Consider the following 13,281-nt stretch of genomic DNA (forward strand, 5'->3'; position numbering starts at 1 on the left):
GCCAGCAAAGTAGAAGCATATTATGAACATGCTGACAAGCTCAAAAGTTAAAGGGGCTCCATATGATCAGCTCAAACTACCTTCTATCTTCTACAATAATCTTGCATGATGTGTGTCCAAAAGTTACGGACATTTACACCTCATATCTGATCTCAAATGCACCTTTCATCGAAATCTCTTAATAGTTGGTATGAGAAAGATCACTACTTTTTTCTTTTCTCTTTGATATAATCTGCGTAGGCTTGTTACAATCAAATCTGACTCAGGAAGAAGAGAATGATCTTATATAAACCAATCCCACTTTCATTTATGATGCAATCAAACAAAACCAAAAGCAAAAAAGTATAATATTCATGTGCCAAAATCACCAGAATTGGTTTTCTTTCTTCTCTTTCCGTTTTCTCAGATCCTTACAAGGAATCTTTTAAAACTTTTTATTTAAAATTTATAAAAACCATATCACCATTATGAATGTATGACCATCTCTCTCTTCCTTGCATGTTTGCTTTCCGCCCATACCTAGTCAGACAAGGAGCTTTTGATTCATTAATTTGAAAGAAGAGAAGTACCATAGATAATTCCACATGGGTTGCCCCCAGTCCCCACTCATGTTGTATATTCTAACTTATATCCGCAGAAAGAAGGAGCCGCTAATAGGATTGGTTAAAAAAGGCTAGTCAGCAGAAGCAAGATCAGTCCAAAAATAGGCCTAATTGGTTGGGACTGCTTTGCAGTATAAAATTTATAATGCACTTGTACAGAGATCTCATTTGAATATGTGCAAATGCACACGCATGGTCCAGGCTCACCGCTCATGCATCCAATATGTGTGTTCCTTAATGTCTAGGAGACTCTGTCAACTCAACTCAGTCTCCAAGATGTATCATGCATGAATTTTTTATTTTTTATTTTTGCATTGAGCCTAGGAATAAAAACATGGTAAAGTGCAAGAATATATGTTGGCTAGCATTAGCAAGTTACTATTTGGAAAAGTTTGTGCAAAGTATCATCCCGCAAAATAGGCATTTGTCCCTACTTTACAAACTATATGGCAAAATGCTTTTATTTTGAAATTATTTAGTAAAATGTTCTTGTTTTTTAAACTCGATTTTAACAAAATCGATTTTTGTATAAAACTTGATATTCTCAAAATCGAGTTATATGTATATTTTTAAGTAGAACTCGACATTAACAACGTCGAATTTCATTTAAATTTTCAAAAAAATTAAAGTAGCAAAATATTCATAAAACTTGATATTCATAGATAATTTCACATGGGTTGTCCCCAGTCCCCACTCATGTTGTATATTTTAACTTAAACCCGCAGAAAGAAGGAGCCGCTACTAGGATTGGTTAAAAAAGGCTAGTCAGCAGAAGAAGATCAGTCCACAAATAGGTCGGGACTGTTTTGCAGTATAAAAGTTATAAGAATTATGCTGGGACACAATTTTTGGCATAATTTTGTGTCACAACTCACCACATAGTGAGTTGTGATTGATAAGGAAATGTCCTCAAATAGCCCATTGACACACTTTTATCCATTACAACTCGCCATGTGACGAATTGTGGCACAAAGTTGTAACAAAAGTTGTATCCCAAGCATAATTCAATTTATAATGCACTTGTACAGAGATCTCATTTGAATATGTGCCAATGCACACGCATGGTCCTGGCTCACCGCTCATGCATCCAATATGTGTGTTCCTTAATGTCTAGGAGACTCTGTCAACTCAACTCAGTCTCCAACATGTATCGTGCATGATTTTTTATTTTTTTGCCTTGAGCTTAGGTATAAAAACATGGTAAAGTGCAAGAATATATGTTGGCTAGCAAGTTACTATTTGGAAAAGTTTGTGCAAAGTATCACCGGCGAAAATGGGCATTTCCCATAATTTACCAACTATGTGGTAAAATGTCAAATTACTTAGTAAAATGTCCATATTTTTTAATAAAATTGAGTTTTGTGTAAAACTTGATATCCTTAAAATTGATTTATGTGTATATTTTTAAGTGAAACTCGACATTAGCAATATCGAGTTCCATCTGTAACCCAATTTTGTTAAAATCGAGTTTTAAAAACAATGACATTTTACTAAATAATTTTAAAACAGGCACATTTTGCTACATAATTTATAAATTAGGGACAAATGCCCATTTTTATCCAAGTATCTCCTTGAACCCTGATTTAACTCTTCTTCTGTGATTGACACTTTTTTCACTAAAAGAAATGGAATTATGGTGGATATAAAAAGAAGTAAGAAGGACAAGTTTTTGCTCGGAAATTTATTCAAGATAATAATCCCCACAACCCCACCAAAAAACATAATAATAATAATAATTTACATGGTCTGTCAAGGACTTAAGGTCATGATAATGTCCATTAGCACGACTAGATCTGTGATTTAACAGCGATGATGTGCCTTGTTATGGAATATTGTTTGTTTTCTACAAACTACAACTTATGTAAGGCTTCCCGAACTCCATCTAAAACAAAAAAACAAACTTATCAAAGAAGGCATGCGGAAAGTAAAATGAATTTGAGGCCTAATACCCGGAACACCTTTTTCCACCTGCAAAGTTGAAATTAATTAGTTCTTGTAATGGTTTTTGCTTAGCTAAGCCCAATTGACTTTGTTATCCTCTTTGACATTATCCAACCAACTTCTAATCTTTGTCCTCCTAGGATAGTCCAAAGGGTGCCCCACTTTCAACCTTACTTTCAAGAAAAATATAAAAAAACTATCAGAAAAAATAATTGCTTTATCATTTTTTGATAAAATGTTTCTAAAAATAGTTTCTAAACCAATGCTCTTATGACATTCATTAACATTTTTCTTGTTAAAAAATTTTGATATACAAAATAAAAAGTTGTCAAAATATTAACTGATTTTTTTTTTTTTCATAAAAACTTTCCTATATACTCTTAGAGCATCCATTAACTTTTACCTTAAAAAAATAACTTGGACAAAAGTTCCGTGATACCTAAAAAATAGGAGTTTGAAAAGTTATACATAAGCTAAATAAACTAAATAAGTTGAAAATAAGCTCAGCGTATGAGTTAAGCCAACTTTTGTGTTATCAGAAATTTCCTTTGTCAATCTGTAGATCCATAAAGATAAGGCAATAAATTCTTTGCAATAATATAATCGTGCAAGGTTAATCCAATAGTTACTGCCTCAAGCTTTTGGGTCATCTTTAAAATGTGATTTTTCTTTTTCTTTTTCTTGTTCAGAAATAGTAACTTCTAATATTCATTGTCTGATAATATACTGACAAATATAAGACAGACATAGAGAATATCTATGTGACCATGTGGGATTTTTTTGGTTTAAAACTTTGATGTTCTTCCTTTTTTAAGATGCCTATACTATCACTAATCCCTGAAACCAAAACATGGCTAAAAGACAAGGCAATATGCAATATAAACCCTTACTGTAGTGCATTTGTTTGTACACGCATGTGCATATGGTTTGTCATTTGCCTAGTCAGGCTGCTTTTGATTTTGAGCTTATGGCTTTGGGAAAGATAAAGAAGCACAGAAAGCATAGTTGGACTTGATTCTTTACACTGTAATATTATTAGACAGAATATTTCCAACCCATCCTTCATGACAAAGTAACATCTTTTCTTTGTCATTACAACATGGCTATCTTTCTTTTAACACTTTTATCTGTTCTCTCTTTTTACCTTTATCTACTATACTTTTTCCCTTCACTCTCTCTAACGGCTTTTATTCCACTTCTATGTGCATTGTCCTTAAAACTCTGCCATTATATGCTTCTCAATAAAAATCCAATTGGGTCTCTTTCTAGTAACCAGAAACACATCTCACTAATATGGCTAAAGGAGCATCAAAATGCCTCTTCATTCTCTTCCTGTCACTCTTTACTATATGCTCTTCTGGTAAGTAACTACTATTACTCAAAAACCAGTATTTCTTTCTTGCAGTTTGCTGTGGAAATAATCCAAGAAAACGTAGTCCCATTTTCTATGACCTTTTTCTTTTTCTGAGTTTGCTTTTGGTTTCTAGAATAAGTTAACAATTGCTGGGGATTTGTGAAACTAGCTTACCGTACTAAGAACCCAAAGTTTGATCACAAAATTAGTAATCTCAATTTTGTTCAAATTAGCCTTTTGTGATGCTGCATATATAATATTATTCCTTCTGATTAATTTCTTGTTGCTATATTGGTTTATCAGTGTCATATTTTGAGTGTCTTATTTCCCTCTTTATAGGAACTCTAGTAGGTTTCTCCTGTAAAGCAAGAGCAACTGCAACTTCATCACCTACCAGAACTATATCATTCCTGAAGCAAAACAAGGTCACCTTGTCTCAGATTCGGGTTTTTGCAGCAGACCATAAGGTTTTGAGTTCTCTATCTGACTCTGGTGTATCTGTTGATCTTTACTTAAGTAAATGTCTAGTTGGAAGTTCTGTTAATTCCAAGTCATCTGTTATTTCATGGCTGAAAACCCATGTTGTGAACTTTCTTCCACATGTCAACATTCATAGCATCATAATTAGGGGTGGCAAAGACTATTCAGGACAAATTCCACTACCAGTGGTTTTGTCAACCTTAAAATCAATCCATTCAGTCCTCAGTACCCTTCATCTAGAAAGTGAAGTAAGAGTCTCAGTAGCATTCCCATTGTCAATCTTAGAGAATTTGAATAGAGCACATGAACGAGACCTGCAAAGGATTTTTGGTTTTATCAAGAAGGTGAGGTCATATGTCATTGTTGAAGCTGGTATAGATGGACAATTAAGCATGGGAGATCAGTTTGTTCAGTCTATGATTGAAAGAGTCACCCTTGCCAGTTCTTTTCTCCCTGATGTTCCAATGGTTGTAACAATTAAGAGCCCTGCTGTTCCTAGTGCAACCGAAGTAGCCCAATTCACTGTTAAGGTCTCGAAGTTTTTAGAAAACAACACTCAGATTAGAGAACAGGTAGTTGGATTATATGCAGAAGTACCATTCATGGAAGATTTTGCACAGAAGGAGCTCAAAAGGGAAGAGGAACAGATCTTTCTGTCTCACCGCAGGGAACTCCTAAGCAAAACCAACCTCAAAACAACTTTACATGACACATTCCCACCAACTACAACCTTTCCCACAACTCCAATATCGACAACACCAGTCACCCCCTCTCCAGATAATCCTCCAACCGTTGTCACAGTTCCAACTACTAACCCTGTCACAATTACACCAAACAATCCTGGTGTTCCACCATTAACAGTTCCCTCCACCACACCCGTCACGGTACCCTCAACAAATCCTGAATATCCACCTGTACCAATCACCAATCCAGTAACAACGCCTAGCACGGTCCCGGTGTCACCACCAATAACTAATCCTGTAACAACTTATCCAGCCCCATCAGGAGCTGTTCCAGTAACTACCCCCGTGACAAACCCGGTAGCACCTCCTGTAACAACAACTGCTCCAGCAATTCCAGGACAAAGCTGGTGTATCGCCAAGAATGGAGCATTGGAGACAGCACTTCAATCAGCACTGGACTATGCATGTGGAATGGGAGGTGCAGACTGCTCACAAATCCAGCAGAGTGGAAGTTGTTACAATCCAAATACACTTCAAAACCATGCCTCATTCGCATTCAACAGCTATTATCAAAAGAATCCAGTGCCAACTAGCTGTGACTTTGGAGGGGCAGCTGTGATAGTTAATTCAAATCCAAGTAAAATCATCAGTTCCATTGATCATTTGATCTTTTTTGTTTCTTGTAAAACTTTTTTGACATATGTTTCACAAAATGAAATCATATCTGAAACCAATTTGAATTTGTTAATAGGCACCGGTTCTTGCATTTTCCCATCATCATCAACATCATCATCACCAGCAGCAACAGCAACTCCAACACCAACGGTAACAACAACTCCAACACCAACACCAACAACATCATCACCACCAGATACAGGTGTATCAGGGTAATGTGTTATGATCTCATGTTTATGGAAACTTTTCATTACTACTAACACTGAAAGAATAACCTTTTAGGTGTTTCTGTTTTATTATCTCTACTTGCAGCTCTGGTACTCCACCTTCAGTGTTGAATACAAGCAACCCAGCCTCCGGTACCACAGTTTTCGGGTTTGGAAACCCTCCTGCTGCAAACACAACAACGTCCTTTTCATATGGTTTACAGCCCTTTATTGGCTGCATCATTCTGGCAACATCCTTTGTAACTGGAAAGATAGTTCTGGACATGTAGAGTTGCTACTTCTGCGCAATGATGACTCTACCGTTCAGAGTTCTGGCTGTTCAAGCTGTGTACAAATCCATGTTTGCAGAAAAGGAATTAGAGGTTAGTTTAACAAGGCAGAACTAGAACACCTACATCCTGCTATAATATTCACTGGCCTGCATGATCTTACCTGGGATCCAAACATGTTTGCTGCTGAATCTCAAATTTCTAATTGAAACATAATCACATGTTCCATATATTCAGTTGATGAAGTAGGATGTATACTAGGAACTCTCGATCCTGTATATATGTTAGGATTTGTGGAGATTGTAGTTTTTGTGTGTAGGTGATTTTCAGACAAATTGAATAACCAAAGTGCTCTAAAAATTACTTGAGTCGCGTGGATCTAATTTAGTTTTTATTGTTTACAGTTAATTTCACTAGATCTAACAGCAGTTCATTCAAATTACTTTACAGATCAAGTGTGTCCACTGGTTAATAAATTTTTAAGATAAGGTCATGTTTCAACATTTTACAGAATTTAAATGGCTTACATCAATAGGATATAAATGTTCGGTTTTAAATTTGGCCAATAGCATAGCATGGAAAGCTATCATTTAGATGGCAAAATTTTTGAAAGGAAAAATTTTCAAAGGAACCTAAAACTATTTTAGACCATCTATTAGCTAGAGTTGTATATATCTTTGTGTAATATTGTTGAACAGATTAGAGCCCTTCAATTATTCTTGGGATGCAATGTGCCACAAGTTTTTATGCTAGCATAAACTTTTTTTTTAATTGATAAGTTACTTAGGCCTCCGCCTTTGTCTGTGTTTAGTGTTATTATTTTATTCACAACCGGTCTCAAGCCCAAAAAAGTAGAAGAATTGTGGTAAGTTAATAGTCAACATAAAATTTTATTACACTACTATGAATGATATTAAGTAAGCATCTAAGAGTCTAGACTTCTAATGACTTTTGAACCCATGAGCCCATCCTTATCTTTTTTCTTTTCTTTTTCTTTTTTACAAAAGGAGCATATACAATTATAGGATTTAATTGACTGCTTTTCATCAAATCAGCCTTTCATATTTGGAATAAACCGTTTAAACAGCAAGCCCACCTTTAAGATGTTATTTCATTTCCACGTGTTGTTAGGCATAACAATCTATCAAAAACTAGTGTAGAAGGAATAAATGAACATAACACAAATTAGTCCAAAAGGACATCATAGTTGTCCAAGACAAAATGATATAAAGTAAAAAACCAAAGCAGTGCGAGCCATGTGCACTGACTGTTTTTAAGAAAATTTCTCCGATCTCTCATGCATCGGATGCCAATCATACTAATGAAATATTTTGACTTTTGGCAATAAAATGATCCATGAAACTCATCACCAACTGAAGCTCCAACAGATTTAAGATTCCATTACCAACATAATCCACCATTGTCAAAATTAAGCAAATTGTTTAATTGTTGATATTTTAAAAAACAAGAATTCAACCACCCTGCAAGAACTGGCCAGAATTGCAAGCAGTCGGTCATTATCATGCTTGGCAGCTAATGAACCACTAAAAGAAAAACTAATATAGCATGTCTAGTCAGAGTACATGATGAATCCCTCAAATATGACAATGCCATACATAGATTCAATTCATGGCACAACTAATTCAACATAAAAGAAACACGGCAAAATAGGCATATTCTCAGCTAAAACTACATAAGAAAGAGAAACTCTACAATGCGCATTTCTACAAGGAAAATGTCCTCTGCAACTTTCCCTAAACTTCACAGCTACAAAAGGTATCAGATACTTTATACACATGAACTAGATAACACATTGCTTTCATCTCTTTGAAAAGACCACCAAGATCACCATTGACATGGAAACAACAATCTTGAAGCCAGAAGATTCCCAGAAATTTTGTTTTTCAGCACCCATAGCTGCACTTTGTTGTTTTGCTGCCAACAGATCTCTGAGTTCTTTTAGGGCTTTGTCCCTTCGCTCTCCCATCTGTTGATGAAAGAAGTAGACATTGGTGATTGAATTGGATATGTGAGTAAGCCAAGAGGACTAGGAAAGGAATATGGGAATCTCAAATTTATGGAAGTGACCATTATTTATGGAGTTCAAGTAGGTTGAATGTTTTTAAATTACTCAAAACTAGATATTGATGAGCTGGCCTATTGAAAGTGGTCTCTATCATCAGGGTAAAATAAGGCTGTTGCATTCCACCATGGGCCTTTCTACAAGGAATAGCATATCAGAGGCCACTTAAACCATAATGGGGAGGACCATTTAGTTGACTAGGACCTGACCTGAGTAGCCCATTGTTAGAAAAGGGGAGCCACCCTAAAAAGGGTGTGGTTCATCTTGTTGATGGGAAACCTATGTTTTCTGTAAACAGGCACAAAATTAACTTGCATGCATAAGGTTTGTGAATCACAAACCATAGAATGATGAAGAGTTAAACATTACCCTTTGGAGCTTTCGGGTCTGGGAACGAGATTCCTGGAGGCAGAATTCTAATTTCAACACCCTCTTTTTCAGTTCCTGGTCAGCTCGACGTTGCTTCTCTAACTGTTTTTCAAAACAGGTTTAATTGCATAAACAAACAAGAAATGTTAACCTTAAAGAAGTGTAGCACTAAGATTGTGAACAAATGAACAAGTATTATAGAGGCAACTGAAGGTGAATGTACCTGTGACTCCAATTCCTTGGTCTTGTGTTTCCAATGAGCAGACATTATCTTGATTTCATCCTTCAGTTTTGCTATTTCTTCATCCTTAACAACCAAAAGCTTATTAATTTTATCAAAATTCTTGGGAGATACTTCATCTAATAATTTCCTCAGTTCACAATCCTTGCTTGCTCCAGCTTTCGAAATAGCTTGCATAATATCATGTTCAATTCTCAAAACATCATCTTTAAGTTGCTTTTGGGAAGATTCCCTTGCTTGAAGATCCCTCTGCAGATTATCTAATTGATCTCCTAACCTACTTATGCGATCCTCATGTGCTTTTAGTGAACTATTCTTCTCATCTAATTCCTTTATAAGTGCTAAACACTGGAGCTGAGCTGATTCAGCTGATTCAGCGCTTGCATCTGCAGTTGCTCGAGTGGCTGAAAGCTGTGATCTAAGATCATCCAAGTCCTTAAGGTACTGTCCCATTAAAAACTTACAATTAGGATTATTGAATCACAAATGATGGGAGACAACCAAGATCAAACTAGAATACATAATGAATTGAATATGATTATATTGCAAAGCAATAACTGTTGCTAAAGATATTTAAATATAATTAATGAAATTGCATAATAATTGAATAAATAAATACTAACATAATTGGATCATTAGAAAATAAATGCCCTTAAATATGCTCGGCAATACAACAAACCAACTGGCAGATAAGGTCCCACAACCTTATTAAGTGGAAGACATCTAGTTTTAAATATTTGCCAAATTTGTTCAAGTTACAGGATGAAATATGACATGAAATGTGCATGATCAGAAAATGCTAAATAATTTTGGTAGCAACTAGGACAAGGTTTTCACATAAAGATATATTTTTCACTTCCACTACAGAAAGCTTAGCCTTTTTTTTTTTTTTTTTTGGTTCAATAATAAAAATCCTAGCCATTTTTGTCACAACCATGTAGCCAGCCCACATTCAACTTGAAGTCATAACATAAAAAGAAGTGCTACGTCCACAACATTGTCACAACAAATCATAGGTGGTAAGTAGTTATTGGTTCTAATTTGAATCTACAACTTAAATTACTTTTTTGCCCACCTATAGCAACCCACCACTTAAAATTTGTTGTGAAAATATTATGGACATAGCATTTCTCTAACATAAATCATATCTAAATAAGAGTGGATGCCTGGAAGGATTTAAAACATAAGGCTCTTTTGTAGCAAATTAAACCATTTCCTGAAAAACATAAAAAGTGATACATAACTTGTTCAAACACAAAGACTAATAAAAATTGTTACATCATTCATTTATGAATTATGACTTTTACCATTTACTAGCCTTTCAGTAGCATTACTTAATTTAGGGTTTGAAATGCAGAACCTTCTCTGGAGCTCATTAAATAATAATACTTTTAGCTTTTCTATTTAGGCCATACCATGGCATAACATTACACATTTATATAGCACACTTTAATAATTATGTAATAAATAACAGAGAATGTTTAACACACATCCACAACGTAATAATTTCAGTTGTCAAAACTGCTGCATAACCCGTAAGTTTTTCAATTTTTCTTTTGCAGTAGAAAGGCATACCACATTTCAAAAGGCTAAAGTTCATATGAACTTTTTCTCTAAGGGCTTGCTCAGTTATAGCAATATTCCAAATTAAGGGCAGAATTTGATCTTTTTTTACTTAAGAAACAATGTTTGCTAATTTATCAAGTGAGTTGCAGATAAATGCTAGTAATTTTTGCTTTGATAAATTCCAAAATTAATAACCAATGTCAGATAAATTCATCATCCACAATTTGCTCGGCAGAAACAATGTAACATGCAGGGGGAAATGGCAAATATATTTAGTATGAAACCATCACCAATACTTTTGTTGCTTCAGTACACGTCTTCGTGGAAAATCAAATATAGCCATGAAAGCAAATATACAAGCAAATGATTGACCATCAACTTTATAAGGGCGGGTTAAACTAGTTTCATTAAATTTCAGTCTGCTTATCTATACAAGTTTTCACTAAGAAATGGGTCTCCAGCACATGTATCACCAAAGTGTCACATTCATAATTCAAATTTGAATTTAAAAAAATAATTATGATGAGTTTGAAGTTTGATTTATGAAATTTCCTCATTTTCCTTATGTTCACATCTATATCTCATCCATACCGACAAAAACGTCTTAAATCATCCCAGCTAGTAGCTACAGATAAAGGAAAACAGTAATATAAAATCAATAACACTTGGTGACTTGGTCACCTTTCCTCCAATGGGTCCGCCACAAAACAAACAGGAAAAAATAAAAAAGCATCCCAAATAGATGCGCATAATAAGTGTGGCTTATGTGATTACTTCAAAGCAGCAAAATAATAAAAACCAAATAAATAATGCGCAAGATCAACTCAAGCAAGAAAAGCAAAAATGACCATAATTAGTGAATGATGACCTAAGTTCAAGGCATCCACCAAAAAGCTAAATCATTTTAAATCAACTAACCACAAAATTAAAAAGAATAGAATATGAGTGGGACCTTCTCAGCAGTAGTTGCTGAAGCTTGTAGCTGTGCATTCCTCTCTTCCAATCTCTTCTGCAATGTACCAATCTCTTCCTCCATGTTCCTAGCTTTTGTCTCAGCTTCCTATTGAAACAAACCCACCAAAAAAAAATCACTCAATCCCAACAAAACAACTTCAAACCCCATATGACCCCACTTAACAAAAACTCCCAAAAAGAGTAATGATTATTGACTCTCAAAGTTCCAAACCATTATCATATTCAATGCTAACAAAAAGAACAAAGAGTTACAAAATCACATGCCTGTCTTGTTAGAGACTCTTTAACATATGATTGCTCCTGAGATGCCAACCGGCTCCGAACCTCCTTCAACTCCGCCGCCAATGACACCACGTTCCGCCGGAAACTCTGCTTCTTCTCATTCAAGTCCTTTAACAGAGGATCAATATCTCTAGCTGATGCAGCTGATGATGAAACCGGCGACGATGATGACACCACGGCCGCCTCCGCCGCCGCCGCCACAGACGAAGATGGTTTCTCCACAATTGACATGAGAATTATAAGCTCCTTTTCAACAAGCTGTGACTCTGGCTGTGACTTTTTGTTGCGAAAGATCTGGTATTCTGAGCATGCACTGAATCAAGTCTGTGGCCCTTCAAGTACAAGCTAATTATCTTTCACACCTCTGCATGTGAAAATATTAGTTGTGCATTAAATTTTGAGAGGTCTCCAAGAAATGGGTATTTAAAAAATTCACTGAGAAATAAATGAAAGCTTAAAGAAACGGTAACTTGGAAAGTACTGAAAAGGATTTGACAAAGTTTATGTACAAAATTCAAATTTAAAGTCAATTCAAAGCGGTTTTCATTTTCAAAACTATTGTATCACTTTCTCTTGGAAACTAGCCTAATGAAATTTCAATCACCCATTTTCTTGAGAAAATCTAATCCAAAAAAACTAAAAAAATAAAGGTCACCAATTTTTTCTGGCACATATAATAAGCACATACATGCAGAGCTCCACCTCAACTTTTATTGAGAGCGAGAGAGAGAGAGAGAGAGAAACAAATAGAAAGTGTTAGAGAGAGACTCGCTCCAAACTCCAAAGGCCTGTCAACCTCACCTAATAACTTATAGTTAGAAAGACAACAACAACAAAGGCACAAGCTTTTAGAGAAATAAAAGACACTAAACTAAATGGGTAATCTCAGATTCTCAGATTTGAAATTAACCAAAAAGAAAAAAAAAAAAAAAAATTCAAACTTTGAAGCTGATATAAAAACTAACCCTCCTCTGCAAATTTTCTCAGGAAATTTTTAACTCCAAGAAAAAGATTTAAAAAGCTGATCTAAGACCAAAACATAAGAAAACGTCGTCTTTGTCTCTCTTACGTTACCAGTCCTACACATGAAGGACACCATGATTTCACAAGCAACATGTTGCTTAACAAAACCAACCACCTTAATTAATTAAAAAAAAATCAATCAATCAAAATAGGCACACACACAGAGACTGTGTGTGTGTGTGTGTGTGTGTGTGTGTGAGAGAGAGAGAGAGAGAGATACCAGATTTTGAGCAGAACCCATTTCTAGAAACATCATTCAAAGCCAGAAAATGACTTGAGCTTACCTATATTCTCTCTGTCTTCAAATTTTCATCTACTTCTTCTAGCTGTTTGTTGAGGTTGACAAAAACGCTAAAATAACGATAGTCTGATAGTCATATAATCAAAAGGCGCAGATTCAGGCTCTCATGCTTCTCATCACACGATCCAGAAATGGAAAGACCAATCACCGGTAGACTAGTAGTTGTCTCCCATTTGTATTTCTAATACTACCTATTTACCAACTAATATT

General features: G+C 35.2%; 2 protein-coding genes across 5 annotated transcripts; one reads left to right on the forward strand and one right to left on the reverse strand.

Annotated features, from left to right (window-relative positions):
- The first annotated feature begins 3,692 nt into the window (after positions 1-3,692).
- Positions 3,693-6,599, forward strand: LOC115982783 (uncharacterized threonine-rich GPI-anchored glycoprotein PJ4664.02-like). The gene is made up of 4 exons (XM_031105496.1): positions 3,693-3,903; positions 4,237-5,697; positions 5,812-5,947; positions 6,048-6,599. The coding sequence occupies exons 1-4, from the start codon at positions 3,837-3,839 to the stop codon at positions 6,229-6,231; spliced, it is 1,848 nt and encodes a 615-aa protein (XP_030961356.1). The 5' UTR covers positions 3,693-3,836; the 3' UTR covers positions 6,232-6,599.
- A 1,006-nt stretch (positions 6,600-7,605) lies between these two features.
- LOC115981747 (nuclear envelope-associated protein 2-like) lies at positions 7,606-13,259 on the reverse strand. Of its 4 annotated transcripts, none has more exons than XM_031104088.1 (6): positions 12,991-13,259; positions 11,730-12,111; positions 11,443-11,550; positions 8,907-9,368; positions 8,684-8,785; positions 7,606-8,218 (listed from the first exon to the last, which is right to left on the reverse strand). In XM_031104088.1, exons 2-6 carry the CDS (start codon positions 11,976-11,978, stop codon positions 8,051-8,053), a joined length of 1,089 nt encoding a protein of 362 aa, XP_030959948.1. In that variant the 5' UTR covers positions 11,979-12,111; positions 12,991-13,259; the 3' UTR covers positions 7,606-8,050. The 4 variants fall into 4 exon arrangements, with proteins under 4 accessions (XP_030959948.1, XP_030959946.1, XP_030959949.1 ...); XM_031104086.1 differs by having other exon boundaries at positions 7,758-8,218; positions 13,055-13,259; XM_031104089.1 differs by lacking the exon at positions 12,991-13,259 and adding an exon at positions 12,713-12,941 and having other exon boundaries at positions 7,758-8,218.
- Positions 13,260-13,281: the final 22 nt, after the last annotated feature.

This window comes from Quercus lobata, chromosome 3 (genome assembly GCF_001633185.2).
Source record: "Quercus lobata isolate SW786 chromosome 3, ValleyOak3.0 Primary Assembly, whole genome shotgun sequence".
Taxonomy (NCBI): domain Eukaryota; kingdom Viridiplantae; phylum Streptophyta; class Magnoliopsida; order Fagales; family Fagaceae; genus Quercus; species Quercus lobata.

Excerpts from the sequence above, each read along its gene's own strand:
- LOC115981747 (XM_031104088.1), bottom strand. The coding sequence starts at position 11,978 with ATGTCAATTGTGGAGAAACCATCTTCGTCTGTGGCGGCGGCGGCGGAG. Across the intron at positions 11,551-11,729 it reads AAGAGTCTCTAACAAGACAG|GAAGCTGAGACAAAAGCTAG; the intron begins GCATGTGATTTT and ends TTGTTTCAATAG. Across the intron at positions 8,786-8,906 it reads CCAAGGAATTGGAGTCACAG|TTAGAGAAGCAACGTCGAGC; the intron begins GTACATTCACCT and ends TTTGAAAAACAG.
- LOC115982783 (XM_031105496.1), top strand. The coding sequence starts at position 3,837 with ATGGCTAAAGGAGCATCAAAATGCCTCTTCATTCTCTTCCTGTCACTC. Across the intron at positions 3,904-4,236 it reads CTTTACTATATGCTCTTCTG|GAACTCTAGTAGGTTTCTCC; the intron begins GTAAGTAACTAC and ends CCCTCTTTATAG. Across the intron at positions 5,948-6,047 it reads CCAGATACAGGTGTATCAGG|CTCTGGTACTCCACCTTCAG; the intron begins GTAATGTGTTAT and ends CTCTACTTGCAG.